Below are 22,918 nucleotides of genomic sequence, written 5' to 3'. Positions count from 1 at the left end.
GTTATGCCAGACCAACACACAGGCACCACCTAATTTCTATACTAGGAAATCAAATAGACGTTTCCTTTCCTTCTAAGAACCTGAAATATTAACATATAAAGAGTTCACAAACTCACACTCAAAATGAACTATTAATACACACAGTAATTCAAGGGGACCAAAGAGCCCCAGTTAATGAGGGAAAACTTATTTTATCAAACAGTGCCAAATAATACATTTGGAATGAAAAAAAATTTTAAATCACTATCTTGCAGTCTTATGAAATAACCAATTCAAAGATCATTGACAGATGCTAAAACCACTAGTTGAGAGGGGATGGGGAAAGGGGTATTCACGAGGTGCCAACGTATTGTATATGGAATGCTTACTACTTGCGAAGAGATGTTTACAATGGAGATATCTGTGGTCACCAGGTGATCCCAATAAGACCACATCACTAATGGTGAGACACACCAACCTGTGGATCCTGGTGTATTGAATATAAAGACATCATCTATGAAATATACTCACCAAGAATCATTACCCTGATTCTAATTAAGCTTTTGGACCTAAATTCCATCTTAGATGACAGGGCATAGAACCAATTAGTTACACAAAATCATGATGAAAACATCAGGTGAGTCCAGAATGTGTCTTATCTTGGTCAAGGCCAAGTCCAAAGCCAGGACAAGGAGATTGGTCTACATGATAAGAGAGTTAGGAGATATAACCATATGTAATACATGATCCTTGATTGGATTTGGGTTGGAAAAGATATTTGGGGGATCACTGGAGACATTTGAATATGGAATGAGCAATAGGCACATTATGCATTCAGTGTTAATTCTGTTGGATGTCATAATAGTACTGAAGCTATGTAAGAAAATGTCCTTATCGGGGGAAATGTGAAAGCATTAAGGGGTGGCCTTTCATGATGTAATTTTAATTTACTTTGAAAGAACTTGGCTGGATAAATAGATATGAAGCAAATATGATGAAACAGTTAACTGCCGTTGAATTAGGGTGGAAGGTAAATGGATATCCATTGTTTTATTCCACTTTTCTATTTGTTTGGAAATTTTATATTAAGAAGTTGAGAGAATTGGCTTGCAGATGCAAAATTGCATAAAGCTGGCCTGACGGTGTTTTGGGAGGGGCAGGCACGAGGGTCTCAAAGGGCCACATTTGCACTGAGCACCCTGGAAGGAGCTTTTGCTCTTTTGGAGTTCAGCAGAGCAATGGAGTGAGACAGCCACTTGCTCTAGAATGTATGAGAGTTTGGGAAGAATTAATGTACTTCCCAGAGTGCCCAAGTTATTGTCAGGAACCATAACTCACTGGCAGGATCAGACTAAATAATTCATGGTACAACTGCAATGGGAATACTCATATTTGGTTGTTGTTAGTTGGATTTTTTCCCCCCAAATTAAATCACCTAAGTGTATCTCCTTTACATGAGGTGTTTTGGGGAATGCATTTCCTTTTTTTAATCAATTCTTTCTCCCAAACAACATGAAGTAATTGTCCTATTTGCTCAGGTATAGGTATAGAGTAACAGTTAAAACACAGAATTGCTTCCTACAATGGCTAAATTGTTCTTACAATATAGTTGTTGCTTAAGAAGTGAGTTGACTGCTCCAGGCATGTCCCTTGTTTCCTACATGATCTCAGGGAGCTGGACTGTGCCATGTTACGCCGCCTGGAGAAAAGGATTCTGGTTGATCTCCCGAGCCGGGAGGCCAGGCGGGCCATGATCTACCACTGGCTGCCCCCTGTGAGCAAGAGCAGAGCCCTAGAGCTGCGCACGGAGCTGGAGTACGGCGTGCTGAGCCAGGTAGGCTGCCCTGGAGGGAGCGCCTGCAGGCCTGGCGGCCACTATGAGAATCTTCTGGGCTGGGTCCTCTCCTGAGCTGTTTGAGGCATATGCCTTGAGTCACTCAGGAAAGACCGGAGCTGCCCCAGCAGTGCAATGTGAAAGAGTGAGCTCTCCGTCCCTCAGAAACATTCCAGCAGGGAGGAACAGGGTGGAGTGATGTCGTGGGAATAGCACAGGGTTTCCACTCAGAGAACTGAGGGTCAAATCCTGGTCCCTCCCCTTATTAGCTGTGTGGCCTCGGGAAACCACTTACTCTAGAAGCCTGTTTCTTCATCTGCAAAATGGGTAACCCCTAACCCCTAGGCTGCAAAGGACTAGTGATGATTCACAAGAAGTCTCTTACAAATGGAAATGAGGGTGTGGGCCTGCCACCCTCCTGGTCACTGCTGTCACTGCCCCCTATGAGTGGACACTTGAACATATGATGTTCTCTGCGGTTCCTCAAAGGCAAGTATGATCTTATTTACAAGAACCGAAGTGTTTACCAAATGTGATCATCCTTAGGTTGGGACACAAGGGCCCCATCAGGCTACCACGGGTGGTCTGCTCTCCGCCAGCATCTTACAGCATATATCCGGATGGTGGTAGGAAGTTTTCTTTATTGCTCAGCTTCTCAGGTTATCCAAACGCGTAAGCAGCCTCTCCCCTTACAAGCATCATAGCTGTGGGAATCTTTGTGTAGTGTTCCTGGGGGACAGATACAGGTCTGAAACAGGGGCTCTCATACAGGGTCTTGCCTATAAGAACGTAATCTCCACTAGCACTCAACTAGTGCTAGTGACCAACAGCTGGTCTGTGGCTGTTTCAGGAGACGGAGGGCTACTCAGGTTCAGACATTAAGCTCGTCTGCAGGGAAGCAGCCATGCGGCCTATGAGGAAGATCTTCAGTGCCCTTGAAAATCATCCATCAGGTATGGCCGGGATCACAGCAAAGGTACTATGGGAGAGGAATGTGTTAAAAAAAAACCCAACTTTGACCAGCAGATGGAGCCTTGCTCCTGTTCTTGGGTGGCTCTTCACACTTGCAACATTCTTTGGTCAAATTGTCCTTCCTGTACTCAACTCATTTCTCCTCTATTGTTCTGTTTTGGATCAACTTTGTCCCAGGTGATAGACTCCCTGGGGCTCAGGCTTTTATTTCTTTGGCACACTATGATGTTGGGCTGGATCCATTTGCGGCACTCCATAACTATTAAACACTACTTTGATAATGATGCATTTAAGTCATATTTTTTATCTGGGCTTGAGTTGCTGAATTGCCCATTAAAGAATTTCTTCCCCAGCTCTCTTTAGTCTTGCCCCTTGCCGCATTAACCATTAAGAATGCTGCATTATGCATTGTCTTGAAAAAAAGATCTATTAGCATTTCAAGAGCACTGATCACCATAAGGTCAATTATTGTGCTGTTACTGTTGTGTTTTTATCCAGAGAGCAGCAATTTACCTGGAATCCAGCTGGATACAGTGACCACTGCTGACTTCTTAGATGTGCTAGCTCACACCAAGCCTTCAGCAAAGAATCTGACTCAAAGATACTCAGCCTGGCAAAGTGAGTTCGAGTCTGTATGAAATCACATTTATCCTGCCCTGGCCAGGGACAACCACAGAGGCCTCCTAATTTCTTAGTGTAAGCAGAGGAACAATGATTGGAACAGAAAAATTATCCTTGAAGACGGAGTTTGTTTGAACTATACTATTTTGGAAATAAGAGGTATTTGTGTTAATTTTTCGTCGTTGATGCCAGCAAAATACTGAAGATGTCATTTACAAGTGTATATGCTATTAGTCACACAAAGACTTTTCTCACAACTAGACCCCGCACAATTCTGATGAACAGTTTCTTACAGTGTTCCTTGTTTGTGAATTGGTGTTTTCATTTTGAAGAAAAAGATGTAGTTTAGGAAGTTGTGTTGGAATGCACAGAGTGGCTCTGAGTTGAGGAGCCAAGTGGAAGCTGAACTTGACAGACCATCCGCCCAGTTGATGGGCTCCAGGGTGGTTAAGAATGGGCACAGGGAAGGACATGTAGAGTGTTTCTTCTGCCAACATCCGCAACCTCATCGGCCCTCCCTAACTCTGACCCCAACCAGTTTTATCAGCAGCAAAGCCTGACCAGACTAGCTCCCACCCACAGAGTCTCAGATCCACCTCAGGACAGGAGCTTCTTGAGTCTAGAGCTAGTAGCAGGGTGGCTGTCCCCACAACCCCCCACCAGCTTCCAGTCTGAGCCCTCTGAGTTCTGGCTCCTAGGAACATCTTTTGACTCTCCCCTTCCCATGTGCTCGGCCCTCTTCCCACTGAACAGCTCCTCAGTGGATCTGAAGCTTAGGATGGGGAATCAGAGATTCCACAATCGCTGTCCTAGGTCACCCCTGCTCTTTGGCTCCCCCACATCTTCTCAGGGGCTTGTCAACAGTTGGAAGCATCTCCTTCAGAATCTCATGATTTGAGGCATCTACTTTCAGCCGCTGATAATCACGTCTCTAAGTGATGCCACCACCCCTCTTCTCAGCTAGAACTCACCTGTGGTAGTCACCTCCTTTTCCCCTTCCTCACCTCATTTTCTTCATCCCTGCAAGGCACACTCCTCCTCCAAAGAAAAATTTGCAGGAAAGGGGCATTTTGGATAGCTAAATATTCCAAAGGATTTTACCCTAATTTTAAACAAAAACAAGGACTTTAGGGGGGATACTGATTATTTTGAGCAGAATATTCTCTAATGCCTTTAAAAATGCCATTTCCTGGGCAATGTAGCCAAACTGAAAATACACCATCTATATAACAAATTAAAAATAAACAAAGATATCCCAACTTAGTATAGGCTAAACTTAAACTTCTTTGTGATCATGGTGTTGCACTATGCAACGTTAGTGCTACCCCAGACGTAGAAGTCTGTACACGAAATTTACGTCTCAGGCTGCCGTTCTGTTCAACTTCGACCATCTGCTTTCTGTGCTTTGGGATCATTTTGTCAGGCTGTCAGCAGACATTTCTTGGAGCTGTTAGGCCACTACCATCCTTTCTGTTTTCACAAGATCTCACTTGGATAGAACCTCAATTGTTGCTAATTTGTTCTAGTTTGTGTGTGTGTGTAGTTAAAAGTGAACAGGCAAAGGGGCAGAGGACACAGCCCCTGGGGAGAGCATGCTTTTTGACAACGTCTGGCATCTTTTAGCGTACCGCTCTTTCCTTACACCATTCAGGATCAGCAGGGTTTGGCCATCCCTCATGGCACATACAACCCTACATACCACTATGTCCTGGCATGCCTCCACATCCTTCCTTCATTCCTCTTAAGAATCTCTAAGTTCATCTTTGTAATACTTCCATCTTGTTGAGTTGCATATTCAATACTCCTCTTTCCCTTAGAAAGTTTGTCTCCAAATAATTATGCAAGTATGTTTGCAGGTCCTTTTATTTCAGTGACTTTTTAAATCTGTTTTATAGACTATTTAAGGGCTTCCCGCTTTGGATGAAATGAGATGTAGCTCTTCCATCCCTCTGCTGTGTCGCTACCAATACACAGGTCTTTCCCCACCATCTAGGTTAACTCAGTAATCAGTATTTCTATGAGAACACATACTGTTCATGCAGAGCCAACTAGTGAATCAAAATTACATTCCCTTTATGTTGGTTTTGTCTTTTCAGGCACTAATAGGTGCCTTGTTTTATCATTTGCTTGATTTTTGAAGTATCTATTCTTATTTTTTGCAGCACATTCCCAGATCTGTCAGATATCTATCAGTATTAGTTTCCAAGTGGGCAATATTGGATAAACTGTCCATTCCATTCCCATACACTCTGGTCCTGGTGTTTTAAGAGAAAGGCACCAGGAACCATTATAGAATAAGCAGAGATGTACCCAGTCCCAATTTTCAGGCCTGGAGTTCCCCTGGGCTCACCACCATGCCTGCTCTCCCCAAGGCCTTACTTGGCTCCACCTTTCTAGAGAATAAACTTCCTTTCTCCTACCTTGGCTGGGGGTACGCATCTGGCTGCTCAGAGCTGGGAAAGTTTCTGGGGCTCCAACCATTCTGTTTACCGGCTTCAAACCAATTCCTTGCTTCTCAACCTACCTCACACCTCACCTCCACTCTACCTGGTGTCTCCAAGCCTTGGATCTTTGAGGTTCCACAGGCTGTCTGGGTTGTCTTTCTTTGCGCCGATTTTTGTTAACAACCCATCCACTCTCAGCCCTTCAAATTATCATAGCCTCTTGTCCACTGGTATCTGCTCTCGTGGCTCTCCTTGAGCTTATACCTTCTTTATTTCTTTACCTTGATTTTAGTGGAGCTCTGAGAAATAGAGACAAACTAAGACATATTAGTTTCTGTTTAGAGTCTCTATTATTTAAAGAGTGGATTAGAAGTAAACCCGAGTTTATAGGGATATAGGAACGTGGCCTATTGTTGGAGGAAAATTTAACTTCATCCAACATGTGGTATTTTGTCAAAATGCAGAAGTCACAATGCCTGTAGGAACTTGGAACATAGTAACACATGAGTAAAGTAAGCTGGGTATAAGAGAAGGAAGAGCTGAGGGCTGGGATGGAGAGGGTGAGACTACTTGAATAACTAGCAGTGGTACAGCTCTCATGACCCAATGTTGCCAGATCTTGGTCTTCCTAGGAAAACCAGCAGTATCCGATTTGCATTTGAGATCTCTTGATGCCCAGATGTTGGCGACAAAGGTTAAGTATTTGTTAGAATTCGTAGCTTGTCCCTGCATTTTATTTACGTCACCATCAAGCCTTCACAGCCTTATCTGAAATAATCCTCTCCCTCGTTTTCCTGTTCATCATGTAGCCATAGATCTATTGCATTAAGTAGTTGTGTGTAGGTTTTGTCTTTTTACCCTACTCAAAACGTTAGCCTCCCATGGTTGTGGTACTTTTGTCACTGCCATTGAATGAAATATCCTTTAAAACAACATTCTTTAAAATGAGCGCTTTATCTGTTTCACAGGCTAGAAGCTGTGATTATTGTTCCAAAGCACATAGTTCACTGCACATGACCACTTCTCTGAGAGGACTTCTATAACATACTTTGAACTTGTCAGAGTCCTCTGGACTATTCAGGTGTATTTTTATATGCTTTGATTTCCCAACTAGAAGATATGCATCTTAATAACTGGAGCTACTCTCTGCTGTCCTCCTTTGTACCTTACCCACAGTTGGCATTTATAATTTGGTATTCTCAGGTGCATTAGCCAGTGAAACAAACAGGAGTTGAGTTGTGTCGGACGTGAAGGTAAGCATAGAAAAGAGGAGGGTATTCAAAATTGATTTTAAAGGATATATAATTTCAATGATAAATGATTTCTGGTGCTCTGGTGTCTCATTCTGGTTGTCCCTTAAACAAAGCAGCATGCTTCATGGTGACAGGCCTTGATGGCTGGCCTAATAAAAGTCAGCAAAGGTCCTAGTTTATGTAAAAGAAAAGTTTTTGTGACTTATGCCAAAGGAACCTGATAACACAAACATGGCTTTATGCAAGCATCTGCTAATATGAAAAAGGGATTCTGCTGGTTAAGGTGGAGTATTTTAGTGAAATAGATTAGTGTTTTAAAAATTCTTTATTGTAGGTGCCCAAGGATTTCAGTTTCATTCTTCAGGAACCACTACTGATCCCAAACCAAATGAACATAACCCATGCAGGTGTGTTTTTGACTTTCCGGTACAATAATTTCTAAGTGTGAGATTAAGGGTGAGGTGATGACACTATCCTTCCAAGGGACTTTCTGACATCAGTGACTACAGTATTCCAACGGCCCCGATCAGCTCCGACAGATGCAGAATGGTGGGTAGAAGAGCTATTGCACAACTAGCTAATTCTGGAAGGATGAGTGAAGTGGTGGGACAACCATGTCTCCACCACTGGGCTGATGCTTTGCCTTCTTCCACACCCAGCACACCCCTGGCTTAGAGCAGATGCTCAGTAATCCGCTCTTGACTAGTGAGTGTTCTCTACTACCCTTACCAGTTCCAAAATGGCACTTGGTGCCTCTTCTGGGCCTAAGAGAGGATTGTACTAAAAATGATGCAAACACTGTCCCTGAGGTCATACCACAGGAAAGCGCTTTAAATGGGATGGCTGGAAAAACGAAGTCTTTCAGGTACTTCAGTTATTAAATATCCTCCATGAAGCCCAAGGCAGACCAACCGGCTGTGCTGGCAATGTTTATAGTAACCTGGATCTAAAACAAGATTTTTATTTATCTTCCTGAAGCTCACCGTGGACAGGTCAGCTAACAAGCTCTGTGTTTGTTAAATACAGCCAAACTAGAATGGAGGAAAGAAGCCTTTTTCTTGGCTGGGGACCTTATTCTCACATGATCTTACCTATTCCTGTCACTGTTTGAGTTCTGGCGCATCAGTGATGTCTGCTTCCTTGCTTTAGCTCTAACCTGTCTCTAGAGCATCAGATCCCTTATCTCCGAGTGTCTAATGTGGCCTCTCCTATGGGAAACGAATCCAAAATGAAATTTTTCTCCTTCCTACTCATCACTATACCTTCTAACATTAAATTCCTGTAGCATTTACTAGTTTGTATTGGTTCCGTAACCACCTGAGTGCCTAACTGGGTTGCAGGAGGTATAGGAAGAACGAGACACTGTCCTGTCTGGTAGGGAGAAGGGACGTGTGAGTAGCGAAGTGTAATGTAATAAGTGCTATGAGAGCACGAAGGTGGGGACGCCTCATTCCACCTGCAGTCAGGCGGACATCTCAGAGGAAGGCCACTGGAGTACTAATACCATCTTGTGTGTTCTGCCTAGCTCCTCCACTAGTAAGGGTCCTCAGGGTAAAATCCTTCTCTTGTACACTTGATTACTTCCTAGCATGGCACTTAGCACGTAGCAACCAGCACTCAATGGTGCTTGAGCCAAGGAATCATTGACCCAGGCACCCAGGTACAGGCCCAAGCTGAATGCAGGACATCCATCAGGCACAAGCAGCATGCTCTACCTGCACTCTGAGCTTCTCTATGTGCCTGCCTCTGCGTGTGCGAGTTTAAATGGAGTACAGTGTCTCTTTCTTTTTAATCCCCAGGAAGACTTTCCCCATTGAACTGACTTTTGAGATGAATTCTATCGAGACTTTTCAGATCACTCAGTGTGGACAGTCCTGCTACGTCCACCCCAAAACACACAGCACTCAGCATCTGCCTGATTCTACTCTCAATACTTAAGACCCTGGTCATGCATTTAACCCTCACCACAAGCCTACGTGGTGGGTGCTGGCACTGTCTCCATTTTACAGGGGTGTGAGAGCTTAGGTGACTTGCCCAAGGGGGCACAGAGCTGTGTAACTGCTGCCCAGGCCCCCAAACTTATGCTCCTGGCCATTCCACTCATGCTTCGGATCTGTGGTGGCAGTCCTATCACATCTGTCCTTTGCACTCTAGGCTGTGTTAGTACTAAGTCAGGGCATCTGCAGAGACAAGAACAGAGTGATCAAAAGACCACCAAAAGGAGAGGGAGCTGCCATTTATTTAGCTTTGCTCTCTGCCGTCCAAGATCAAGCTGATCTCTAAACAAGCATCAAAGCCCGAAGCTCATTAACATCGGTGTGTGCTTCAATAAGGTGAACGCCACAATGATGTACAATTACATGCTAATAATTCAATGCCCAAGAGTCCTGTAAAACAATTGCCAAGGCCCAGGATTATCACAGTATGCAAATGCACTAGGAAAATCATTACCTACTTAGTCCCCTTCATTTTGGTGGGTCTAACACGAGAAGAATAATCCATGCTACCAGACGAGATTTCATTTTACAGCTGTAGTAACCAAGTACATAAAAGCTTGAATCTGTCCCAATAGCTTCTCAAAGATTTTTCCCATAGTGTCAGAGGCAAAAATAATGAAATCTTGCAAATGTACAGTTAATAGGACCCTGGTGGACGCTAACTTCAAAAATGCATGGTCTATAAGACATTAAAGGCTTGATTTTAGTTTCTGCACTGTTCCTGTTAATAACAATGTCTAATTAAAACATCTGTAAAATACTGATAGTTTTAATTTTACATAAAATTTCCAAAACAACTGTTACACAGTATAATAGGTATCTGCAATGAATAGGTTATTAATGGAAATATTATTTTAAATTAAAATCAGGTTCTAAATTTAAATTAGTCATCTCTGGCTAATGAAGAGAAAAAGAAGTCACCCGTGCTGGGAATAATACAGTAGATAATCTGGTTTTCAACATCCATTAAGGCAAATTCACTTGATCACTTGGGCTAAAGGACAATTTATTTTGCTTCTTCTGACTTGTATTCATTCCACTTGGCACTTCTGATGGATTTCACAGTTGAACTTAATATTAAAACTACAGCCTAATGTACTTTTCAACACATTATTTTATAATTTAAAAACGCCACTCAATTTTATTCACAATCTGAACACTCCCCACTCCCACTGTCCCAGTGAGGAGACAGCAAAGAACACGACGACACCCTGCAGTAGGCTCTCCCTCCCAGCCCTGACTAACCTGATGAATATTTTAAAAGGAATGGTAGAAAATCATAGCTTCCCCTTTCTCATCTTCTTTTGCAAAATAAAAGGGATAAGCAAGGCATAGTGGCTGGCTGCAATTCAATACCTTTCTTTCTAATTAATGCACAATAGAGGAGTGCTGGTCCCTGTCGATCTATGCTGGCGTGGAGATGGGGAGGGGTTCATTCTGAACAATGAAAAGATACATCTCCAGTTGCTTCTGATTCACACAGAGGAAGACAGTAGATGCTGCAGAATGTGGTCCACAGCATGAGGGAAGCTCTCACAAGTTAAGTAAGGAGGCGGATTAATTTTTTCTTCATCTGCTGCTCGGTATTTCCCTGAAATGAAAGTAAAGCCAGTGAACAAAGGCTCCTGCTAGAATGCCACATTAATCACATCCCATGAGCACCTGGGCCACCACAGAACCACCCTGGCAAGTACTGGAGAATCAGGGGCTCCCCATCTTCCGAAGCATCTCTTATTGAAGCTTTCAGATGCAATGAGGCAATTCAAAGAAATCTCACATGCAGCATTTTCCCAGGACTCTGGTCTTTCACAACAGACACTCACAGGGCCAGGGCAGCTGGCAGCTAAAGTTTCTTTCAGATATCCACAGCTGGGGAAATCATCTTCTTCCCCAACAGCCCTAAAGATAGGCATGGTGACTGAATTAATGCTTTTCACAGGAAGCCGGGACACCACAGGGCGGAGGCTTTGTCAGCTCCTGAGGGTGACTGGAAACAGCATGTGCTGCTGCTATGTAAGGATCCTGTGAGTCTGATGAATGAGCACCCAGGGGTGAGGATAGAAAGTGATGCATGCACTCAGGCCTGGGCCAGGCAGGACAGTCTGTCCAGCAGGGCACCGCAGGGCAAGTACAATGCTTAAGTCTTCCCCAAGCTCTGGAATGTGGGACACAGACCCAAGCACCCCTGCACTGAGAGGAACCCTTCCACACAGTGGTCACAGACAACTTTTACAAATGTAAATCTGATGATGAAGGTCCCTATTTCAATACCCTTAATGGGTCCCACTGCCCTTCAGAAAGAGTGCAAATCCCTACCACTGCCCTTTGTCATCTGGCCCAGCACCCCCCCACCCTCTGGGTGTGCTTCCACAAGACTGCAGTCCTGGACGGGACCTGGCTCTCTGAGGACCTTCACACCTGCCATCTCCTTTGCTGGCAATAGGCTTCTCACCCCACTTCCCTCTGCATGCTTCAGGCCAAACTCCATATTCCCATCCCCATAAGATCTCCTCCCGGTTATTCTCTCTCTCAGCACCCTGTTCTTTGCCTCCACAATATTTATAATGTGTTGCAATTACATATTTATCCTTTAATGTCTGTGAGTTCTCTGAAAGCAGGGACTATGTTATTTTCCCCAATGTATTCATTCCCAGCACCAAACATAATGACTAACATGTGGTGAACATTCCACAATTTTTTTAAGGCAGGCAGGCAGGCAGGCAGGCAGACTGCTTCAGCTGAAGTCCTGGGGAACAAGGCCAAGTGCTCTATAGCCTCTTGGCCTGCCTCTGCACTTCCCCTTCTCTTTGCTCTTTCATCCCTTTTTCTGTGATCTCTGCCACTTCTCCCTCTGCATTCTCCAGCACTCTCTGCCTAAATCCAGCTCCCCTAACAACAGACCCACTGTTTCCTACAGTTCCCACCATCCTTTACCTACCTCTTTATGAGGCTTTGCCCAGCAAACAGAAAGCCTGAAAAGCCCATTTCACACCAGATGCACTGCATCTTGTCTTACTGTGAATTCCTACAGGAATGGAGCCAGCATCAAATGTATAAAGGTAATGAGTATCTGCCTCACTCACCTTAACATCCTCAAGACACCTGTCCACAGTATGGGCCACACAGAAAACTCTGCTGCTAGTTTTTTCTCAAGCTTAAATTCCATTTAGTACAAACTCTTGCCACATTTCTACTTAGTCTCGTATATGTCACTAACTACTGGTTTCATATATAAGTCACATACCTACTTCCTGGATTCAGTGGCCTAAGGGAGTGTATGTGAAAGTCAAGTTTCTTGGCCACGAAGATAAGGGCTTACAGAATGCTTTTACTGTCTAGGCCTGCAAGTGGGGACTTTTACAAAGTACACATTGACACAGTGCCTTATATAGGTGTGAGAGTTCCAGCACCTCAAATGGTGTCTGGCATAAAGCAGGTGCTCACTAATGTGGGCTCAGTGGATGAAGCAGGCTGCCACCACTCACTGCCTCACTCACTGTGGCAGTCTGTGCTTTCCTGGATGAATAGATGCTGAGCAGAAGGGGAGACAGGAAGCCATTCTGATGATATTAGATAAAGGATGACTCCATCTTTTCTAAGTGACTGTTTTACATGCTAAACAAACAAATTCTGGGTAGCACTAGTCGCAAATCTTTATTAATAAATCACTGGGCAAGTGTATACCGAGCTTCTACCGTGTGCTACTCATGGTGAAACAAAATTGCTTAAGAGCATCCACAAGAAGCACTTATGGACTAGATTAAAATCCTTACAATAATTTTCAACATTGGGAAGCCTAGTACTTGCTCAAATTTATCAACGGAGCCAGCCATTTTGCGTGCCTTTAGAACAGTGGGCTTACTTGGGATTTTTTCTGACCAGACACCAACAGGACAAATAGGCCTATTTCCCTGCGCTGGACTCAGCTGCTTTATTGGTGATACATTTTCAGTTTGGCTGTGTGATGTTGCTGGCTTCTCTAAGACTAACTGGATGGCTCTGTGACAGGCTGATCACAATCACCTGCCAGTCAGAAAAGGGAGCAGCCACAGAGGCCAGCCAAGGGGAGGGGGAGCAGAGCCTACAAGACACTGGCCTAGGATGGTTTTAATGCTTAGTATAAACCCTTAATTATGTGAGCTAAAGAGAAGAAATGTTTACAGGACTAATACACAAGAGGAAAAATAGTTGTCTGAAGATTTCCTTGGTGACCAGAAAATACTGAATGGCAGCAATTTGAAAATTAAGATAGAGTGAGGGATGATGAGTGTGACTTTTATGGAGTTTTTCTTGATACTTCCTCTTTTTTGCTGACATCAAAGGGTAGTAATGTTTTCGGGATGGTGCTAATCATTTTGACTGAGAAATGTCAATAAACACACCATTCATTCTGGAATGACTGGAACCACTATCTGCAAGGCTCCAACAATTCCCTCTGAACCCTGGCATAGTCTGAACTCTGTTCATACAGGGCCTTGCCAAATACTTCTTATTCAATGGTAGCTGGAGCTACGCTTTGTTTCTATTTTTAAATTTAAAATAGCTTTTATGCAACCACATTTTCTTGAATAAATGTCAGGAGTAAATGTACTTTTTCTAAAAAATTTCCATATTGTGGCTCTTCTGAAACTTTAAATCTTCGTTTTTAGGAAAAACCTCTTAAATGATTTCACTTGCATTATATGAAACCAGCCACATGCCCTTGCACAGCTAGTCATTGCACACTGAAGGCAGGACCCAGAACACTAATGGGTCCTCTGGAGTCATAATACTGTATTAGCTCAGTCCTCCCCAGTACATTCCTGCTCTTACCTTAAATTTACTTTGAGGGGCTACAAAGAGTATACCTAATTTTGGAACAGGAAATAATTCCTAAAACAGTAAGTGAAAGATAATGAAAGATAATAGTTTTTTGTGTGATTTTTTTAAAAAAATGCAAATGTTCAACAGAAAGTATCAGATCCCTTAGCCTACTAGTTCCTACTATCTTACAGCTGGCACCAAAAAAAAAAAAAAAAAAAAAAAAGAGAGAGAGAGAGAGATACTCTTATAGAGTATCACAAAGTCAGTGGTCTTTGGTCCGTTCAATGTGGTGATTTGTGTATCAAGAAAAATCATATAAATACTAATTGTCGACCAGCATGAATATCTCTGGGTAAGTTTTATTTTTATTTTTTTAAAGATTTTATTTATTCATGAGACACAGAGAAAGGCAGAGACACAGGCAGAGGGAGAAGCAGGCCCTCTGTGTGCAGCCTGATGTGGGACTCTATCCCACGACCCTGGGATCACGCCCTGAGCCGAAGGCAGACTGCTCAACCACTGAGCCACCCCGGTGCCCCTCTGGTTAAGTTTTAAAATGACCTCTAAACTCTCTCATCTTCCTAGTTTTATGCAGCACCGGCCTTCCCACAATGTTTTTTTTTGCTGAGATCCTGAGCCCATTTTATTTTTGCTTTGTGACAGAAAGAGAATGAATGTGCCCAGTGGGCTTTGTCATTTCTGCAGACTGTTCTTTACGCAACCGTGTGTTTTACCATCTTGCTTTAGAGAAAGCTTATACAGAAGATACATACCAGTTTTTACTAAGATGCCCAGCATGCCAACATTCTGAGCTCCACCAACATCATCCCTGCAGTCCTAGGAAAGCATAAAGAAAGCATTTAGTTCACTGTCTTCAGTTAGCTTGTCACCAAAACCCTATCAATTGATAGTTGACTGATTAGGCTGGGATGGCAAACTGTGATGGCATTATCTTTTCTTAAAATACAAGAGGGGAATAGGAGGTAAGTCCACATGGAACCATCTGAGGAAGCATGCCATCTGGAAAAGGAGGTGTTGGAGAAGTGGAAAGTGTACAACAGAGTAGTCTAATGTAGTCTAATTCTAGTGATCAAACACAAAGAGTGCATCTACGGTTCATGTTTTCCTCACGTACATCTGTCTCCTCTTAAAATAGATCATGGGAAAAAGCATTCTGTTCATTTGGCAGCTTTGAAGGGGAATGATCCAACTGCAGACTGTGAATGGACTGCATTCAGAAGACAGCTCTGCTGCAGCCCATGTAACACACTATCCTTACTTTCCAGCCAGTCCAGCCAGTCGTCCCTCAAACATAAGATCAAGCAAAATCAGAATACTGAGATTCTCTTCACTCTTGGATAGAACAGATCGGTTAGAAAGGCACCTCCTCTTTCCACTTCTTACCCAAGATAAGATGAATATGCTTGTTTGACTGCAATGATAAACACGAGTTAATAAAAATCCAAGGACTGGAAGAAATACCAAGAAAATCAGCCCTTGGGGGTGCCTGGGTGGCTCAGCTGGTTTGAACATCTGATTCTTGATTTTGGCTCAAGATCTCAAGGTTGTAAGATCAAGCCCTGTGTCAGATGCCAGGCTCTGTGCTGGGCATGGAGTCTGCTTAGGGATTCTCTCTCCCCCTTTACCCCTTTCCCTCCCCCCAAGAAAGAAAGAAAGAAAGAAAGAAAGAAAGAAAGGGAGAGAAAGAAAATCAATCCTGCCATCTTATGTCTTTACAGCACTTTATAGACAGGACTCATTCAGACCATGCCTGAAGAACTCTTTTCCTCAACAGCAAAAATCATTAATATAATTCAACAATAGACCCTGGAAATGAGTTTTAGAGTATCAAAGTTAGATCTTCATTTAAGGTCTAACTTACTACCTTGCATTGCATCTAAACTTGTCCTAGTGAAACAGCAGAGATGGGGGAGAAGGAAGGAAGGAAGAAGGAAGGTGGGAAAAAGTGGGCAAGGAAAGGGAGGGAAAACCCACCATCTCTGGGATAACAAAAACCTTCCATGCAGCTGAACACTTCCACCATGTGCCTCTCTCCACCCTGTCCCAACACTGGTAACTCCTGAGATAAAGAATTCTGACGTCTCCACTTCTTCAAACACACATTTGCCCAGGAAAGTTAGTTAAAGGTTTGCCAAGAGGAAAAGATGACTGAAAAGATGGTTTCTCAAAGCAACATCAAGGTTAGTGACTATCCTATTTGGGTTCATGAGTAAGGGAGTGGAAATGAGCACCAGGATGTGTCTGCACTATATACAAGTGAAACAAGCAAGGGATCCAGAATTTTTTTGGAGGAAGTCCAGAGCCTTGAATTCCACTTCCAGCTGTGCCACTAATTAGCTGTGGGAATTTAGGCAAGGAGCTTTACCTCTCTGGGCCTCTGCATCCTAGTCTATCAAATGACAAGGTTTGGAACAGACAACCTCCATGGTCCCTTCTAGCCTAATGGATTTACTTAAAATTGAAATATAATCCTTGCCACAGGCAGTGTGCTTTCTAGCTCTTTTCCCCTCATGGCACATGCAGAAAATAATGTTTTCCCAGGATGCTGGGGAAAACTGGTAAGGTGCTCATGGCCAGAGGTCACTGGCTAGAGCCTCCCATCATCCAGGTCCAGCCCTACCACTCAGAGAGCTGAGGCAATCAATATCTGGAGCTATTTGTGGCACACTGACTGGGAAGTTCTTCTATAAAGCATATACTAGGAAAAAAATCAATAATAATAGAATTCTGTAGGTATACATTGCTCCCTGCATATGTAACACTCAAAAAAATTTAAATTTGTGTAAAGTTTTCTTCCAATAGATATATAAAGCACTTAATTAAAAAAAAATAAAGCACTTAATTGACTTGCATTTAATGGCCTTTTGATTGTACATATATCTTATCACACTATGAACAATGTCAGAAATAATCAAAATTTCAATTTTTTTTAAGATTAAAAAAATTATTCATGAGAGACACAGAGAGAGAGAGAGAGGCAGAGACACAGGCAGAGGGAGAAGCAGGCTCCCTGAGGGGAGTCAGATGCAGAACCTGATCCCAGGATCCTGGGATCATGCCGAGTGGAAGGCAGACGCTCAACCACTGAGCCACCCAGGCGTCCCTCAAAATTTCAATTCTTTAGAAGAATATCACTAACCATCTTCTGGTAAGCTGTTTATAGGTACCCAATTACTACCATCTGATAGCTGCTGTAAGAGTCTGCTAGTGTTTCAAAGCAGTACTTCCAAGTTGGCTCTTCCCAGCGTGACAGGTAAGCTCTGGGCATTTCCTGGGCTTTACTACTTACATCTCCTATCATGATGGCCTCCTCAGGTTCACAGCCAGTGTCCCGCAATGCTTCCAAAAAGAATGTTTTCTCTGGTTTCCCCACTACTGTGGCTTTGGTGTCTGTGGCATACTCCAAAGCTGTCACAAATGGTCCAGGCCCCAGGGCTAGGCCATCTTTCCTCTTGTAATATCTGGCTTTGTGGATTGCTATCAGAGGTGCCCCATCCAGGAGTAAGCTATGGAGACAGAGAAAATGGAAATTGGCTAAAAGCAAGGCTTTTGTGGCTGGAAAAGAATGTCAGACTCACAAAGTGGTTTTATTCACACTCACGGAAACAAATAGTTTCTTATTAACTTTTAATGACTTGCTGTCTTCTAATGAATTCGCGAAGAACTGCTGGGAATTACACTCAGATACGCGAAGAAAAGGTGATAGATTATTAAATTTGGGATTGCTTCAACCTTTTACCTTTAGTGGTTTTCAGATACTTTACCCAAATCACTGGGGAAAGAGAACGAAGAGAAGTAAAGCTAAATAAGACACTCAAGGGATGAAGCTTAACTTAATGAGACAAGTTGTTTCAACCTTCCCTAATGGTAAGCAGGAGGGCTCTGGAGCCTTTTACAATACGACGTAACTGTAGCTGACATATTCAGCTAATAACTCCGGAAATACCTGGATCCCTCTTTCCTCTACTCCAAAATATAAGTTTCTTTCTTATTCAGAAATTTAGAAAAAGCATTTTACAAATACATTCTGCTTGTACCTTTACCTCTTCATTCTACCTCTGACTGCTTCAGACCATCTTCCCTGAAGAATGCACCAACAAGGTTTAAGGGAGACCCTGCTGTCAAGTCCTTTCCTTTGTTCTGATGTAGGACAAATGCTCTCAGACCAACCAAAAGGACATAAAGGATGTTCCCATTAGTTTGAGAACCAAACTCCACATATAGCTAAGGATCCTCATGAGTGACTCAGGCAAAACCTAACAGCACAAATCCAGAAAACCACACCAACTTCTTCATACTCTCTTCCCAACCCCCATCCCCAAACACCTGCCTTCCATCCCAACAGTGCAGCCTGCACATGTCACAGAGCAGGAACAATCATGCACGTATTCTCATCTAATGGAATGTGGGACAGGATAGATTTCTTAAACTGCTTTTAACCAATGTAATAAATGATCTCACTAGCTTAATTTACTTTAAGTCATCTCCTTAGTTAAAATATTTAGTATGTCCATTGAGGAGGAATTCATCACATCTTACCCTTCACAATTATGAGTAATTAAGCGCTCAACTATGAAACTGCTAAATTATCCTTGTCAGTGGGCACAGAAATGCCTTCCTGTGGGAGATGCAGAATTCAGACATTTATGATTAAATATTTTATTAAGTAAAAACCAATACTGGACTATTACAGGGCCTTATTGTTAGTTACTATGAATTGCTCACAGCACAGGATGGATCCTTCAAATGTATTCACTAGAATTAATACAAATTTACTTCTTCAAACAAATCTTGAAATCCAACTGTTAGAAAACCTGATAAAGCCACTATGTTGGCCTTAAAGAACCACTGCTGATAGCAGTGAGATAATAACCGGTGATTTATCTACTCCCCCCGCCCGCCCCGCCCTTGTCACCCCACCCCCAATCCCATTTATTTGCTACTCTACCACGGAACTGGAATTCTTTATGCAACAGACCTCAAAATTGCTTTCCACTTACATAGCTAAACTGAAAACTCATTTGATTTAGCTTTATTAATATTTTATTATATATTAACTGGGGATAAGACTTAGCTTGATTGATGTGTGTACTTAATTCCTAGGCAGTACTTTAGTGCCTTCCCTGGAAGGGCTGAACTGTGGGTTCCTCCACATTTCCCTAAATGGGAACCGGTTCTACACTAGGCTGGAGAGGACAGGCATTTCTCAGGGAAGTGGTTCCTGCTGTTACCCACCTTCTCTGCACAATGTGGGCTTTACTGAATCTTTGAAGAGCCAAGGCATATTCAGGATGGACCAAAAGGTGAATGTTTGCTAGGACACAGATTAAAAGATCTTTTATAGTTAAACATTGGACTGCAATACTTGGAGTGTTTTTACACTCCTAGTCAGGGCAACAAAGGATCAATTGCTTTTGTTAGAACAAGGAATGCAACATCAGGAAATCTGAGAATTTTCTGTCTATATCTAACTATAAAACTATTGAGGTTCAAGAAATAAGGGGGGAAAAGGCACAAGAAAGGCCTGATTCAAATATCTGTGGCTGTAAACTCCATGTAGGCAAAGTAAACTCATAACAAGTCCTAGTCCAGGAGCAGGGCGACGACACAGAAATTCTAGGCAGAGCAGTGAGAGAAAAACTGAGGGGACAGCTTATGTTCACAGCTACAAAACACTGCTGAAAAGGGACCTCAAGGAACATCAAGTCCACACACCCATTGTTGGATGAAGAGATCATCCGGAGATGGTGGCCAAAATCATCGCACCACTGAGGAGCGTACAACCCAGAGAACTTCTGAAAACCAACCTAGTACTCTTCCAAATGTACTATACGGTCTTTCTAAATAACGTTTCTAGGAAAACAATAAACTTTTCATCATTTCCACTGAAAATGGAGCATTTGGAAATGAAATCACACGGCAGCTTTAGTAACTGTCAGACACTCCCATATGTACAAATGTCAAACTAGTTAGTCCTTTTCTTCCTGCCCCCCTGAAAACGGTCATTCCCCCAATCTTTCCCATCTCAATATATTCAACCCAGGTCCTCAGCCAGACTCCTAGTAGCCATCCTTGCCTTTTCCCTTTTGCCCATCCTCCCACACCCTATGTATGGGAGTATGGATACTCCCATATCCAGTAATTTCCAATTCCAAAACAAGAATAAAATATCTCAAAATTGTCTTCCTTCTCTCCTGAACTTCTGCAATGGTCTCTTAACCAGCCTTCCTGCTTTCTACTCTTGCTCCATTGTTCCAATCGACTGTACAGGCAATAGTGGCAGTTTTAAACATACAGAGGAGATCACTTCCCTCCCCTGCTCAGAAGACCTCAGCAACTTCTCACTGCAAATAGTATAAAATGCAAAGTCCTCACTGCAGCTTAAGGCTTTGCCCTGTCTATGTCTCCAGTCTTAAGTCACCTTCCCTCTCGATGGTGGTATGCCAGACACAATAGTCTCTTCTCACTTCATAACCATGTCACTCTCTTTCGCATCAGCCCACATCCACACTGTCCCCTCCACCTGACACAGTCCCCCGGACTTTTACCACAGCTATCTTCTGCTCCTTTTTTGGGTCTCAGCTTCAATGTCAGCACAATAAAGAAGCATTTCCAACCTCCACATCGAAGGTGGGCTTCCTCCTCGCCTCTAATCTCTTCCCTCCTCACCCTTTTTTCTTTGTATCACTTTCCATAGTTCATCATCCTTACTCAACTGTTACTGGTCTGTCTTCCTCACTAGAATATAATTTCCACTATGCCCATCAGTTTTACTCATCCCTGTATCTCCTACTTCTAAAACACAAACAAAAAACTCTGGCACCTCTCCCTAAATGTTTACTGAATAAATTAATGGATGAAGGTCCGCCTGTCTCAATGTCCTGATGTATATAACATGAGGAGTGATGCTTACCTTCTTGAGGAATTAAGAAGATAAAAGCAAACCTTTTCATAGTATCTATCAGATGATGACAATTACTTTTCTTCATAAATATAGGAAGTGTGGGATCTCTGCTACTTAAAATAGGTAACAGCAAATCACTTCATATTTGTGGGCCTCAGTTTCTTATCAAATGAAGAGGGTGATACAGATCAGGGCTTTTCATTCTCAGCATGACTGACATTTTGGACTAGCAAATGCACTGGTGTCTGTCCTAGTAGCATCCCTGGCTTCTACCCACTAGATGCCAGTAGCAATCCTCATCCCCAGCTGTGACAACCAAAAATGTCTCTAGACATTGTCAAATGTTCCCTGGGAAGCAAAAGTGTCCCTGGTTGAGAACCATTGAAATAAATGATTGTCAAAACCTTGATACTCAATAATACATTTAAAACTAATACCAATCGGGGCAGCCCAGGTGGATCAGCAGTTTAGCACCCCAGAGCCTGATCTTGGAGACCTGGGATCGAGTCCCACGTTGGGCTCCCTGCATGGAGCCTGCTTCTCCCTCTGCCTGTGTCTCTGCCTCTATCTCTCTGTGTGTCTCTCATGAATAAATAAAATCTTTAAAAATAAATAAATAAAACTAATACCAATCAACCTGAGAAAGACAAACTACCAAAAGCTCAAATTAAAACAATAAATCATGAAATATATCAAAGAAAAATCTCATTAACAATTAATTGAAACCTTCAAAATATTTCCAGTGTCAGACTGACAGAGTAACTGTCTCATCAATACCAGGCTATTTATTATCAGCACTTCTACTTAGTACTGCAGTTGTGTCTTAGTACAGACAGTAAAATAAAGCAAGAAAAAGAAATGAAAACATAAAGGTTGGCAGGGAAGAAGTAAAACTGTCATTATTTATAGGTGACACAACTGTCTATGTAGAAAATCCAATCCAAAAGACTCTACAAGGGACGCCTGGGTGGCTCAGTGGTTGAGCATCGGGCTTCGGGTCAGGGCGTGGTCCCAGAGTTCTGGGATCAAGTCCCACATTAGGCTCCCTGTAAGGAGCCTGCTTCTCCCTCTGCCTGTGTCTCTGCCACTCTCTCTGTGTCTCTCATGAATAAATAAATAAAATTTAAAAAAAACCCAAAACCCAAAACAAAACAAGACTCCACAAATAATTTACTAGAATTAGCAAGAAAATATAAAATCAATAAATAGGAGGTTAACATATAAAAAACTCAATTATATTCCTTTGTGTTAGCAAGAGCTTTAAAAATGAAATTTAATAAAATACCACTTATAATAGCATCAAACAACATGAAATACAAAGATTAATTTAACAAAAAGTCTAAGACCCATACTCTAAATAAACTGCAAAAACATTGCTGAGAGAGTGTAAAGACCAAACCTAAATAAATGGAGATTATTCCATTTTCATAGACTGGAAGAGACATCACTGTTCAGATGTAAATTCCACCCTGATTCATAGATTTATCAATCACACTCCCAGGGGGCTTTTTTTGTGTGTGTAAATCGACAAGTTGATTCCAAAATTTATGTGGAAATTCTAAAGATGTAGAATGGCCAAGACAATCTTAAACAAGATTAAAGTTGAAGAATGTACACTACTGGATATTAAGACTTCTAAAGCTACAGTATTCGTGACAGTATGGAGCAGCATAAGTACAGATAAAAAATCCAGAAAGACAGCCATACATTTATAGTCCCTTGATTTATGTCAAAAGCACCAGAAGCACTACTGCAATTCTATAATAAAAAGAGTGGCTCAAAAAAAAAAAAAAAAAAAAAAAAAAAAGAGTGGCTCTTTGCAATAAATGCTGCTGAAACAACTGGCTATCTGTATCGGAAGAAAAATGAAAATTTACATCACATAATTCACAAAAATTAATTCAAAATAGACCTTAGACTTATTTATTAAAGGTAGACAGTAAAGCTGGTAGAAAAAAAACAGGAAAATACCTTCATGACTATGGGGTAGGCAGAGATTTCTTAAGCAGAACAGAAGAAAATATTGACAAATTGGATTCCATCAAAATTAAGAACTCCATGTTCTCATATACAGTTAGTATTCTCAATAT

The 22,918-nt window shown here is 42.3% G+C and overlaps 2 protein-coding genes across 16 annotated transcripts in view; one reads left to right on the top strand and one right to left on the bottom strand.

Moving 5' to 3' along the window:
* KATNAL2 (katanin catalytic subunit A1 like 2) overlaps positions 1-22,918 on the top strand; it is a 115,728-nt gene that overhangs the window by 80,604 nt on the left and 12,206 nt on the right. For 4 of the 10 annotated variants that reach the window (XM_035719174.2, XM_049112661.1, XM_049112662.1 and 1 more), the window contains 3 exons: positions 1,651-1,813; positions 2,664-2,766; positions 3,284-3,403. In XM_035719174.2, the coding sequence (XP_035575067.2) occupies positions 1,651-1,813; positions 2,664-2,766; positions 3,284-3,403 (386 nt within the window). The other 6 variants (XM_025428973.3, XM_025428975.3, XM_025428972.3 and 3 more) reach the window with 4 other exon arrangements.
* HDHD2 (haloacid dehalogenase like hydrolase domain containing 2) overlaps positions 9,325-22,918 on the bottom strand; it is a 36,258-nt gene continuing 22,664 nt past the window's right edge. For 4 of the 6 annotated variants that reach the window (XM_025428979.3, XM_025428981.3, XM_025428982.3 and 1 more), the window contains 3 exons: positions 17,214-17,430; positions 14,677-14,740; positions 9,325-10,691 (listed from right to left, as the gene is read on the bottom strand). In XM_025428979.3, coding sequence (XP_025284764.1) covers positions 10,576-10,691; positions 14,677-14,740; positions 17,214-17,430 — 397 coding nt within the window. In that variant the 3' untranslated portion in view covers positions 9,325-10,575. The remainder of the gene's footprint in view (positions 10,692-14,676; positions 14,741-17,213; positions 17,431-22,918) is intronic. The other 2 variants (XM_049112667.1, XM_025428980.3) reach the window with 1 other exon arrangement.

This window comes from Canis lupus, chromosome 7 (genome assembly GCF_003254725.2).
Source record: "Canis lupus dingo isolate Sandy chromosome 7, ASM325472v2, whole genome shotgun sequence".
Classification (NCBI taxonomy): Eukaryota; Metazoa; Chordata; class Mammalia; order Carnivora; family Canidae; genus Canis; species Canis lupus.
This window is presented reverse-complemented; position numbering and strand designations above follow the sequence as displayed.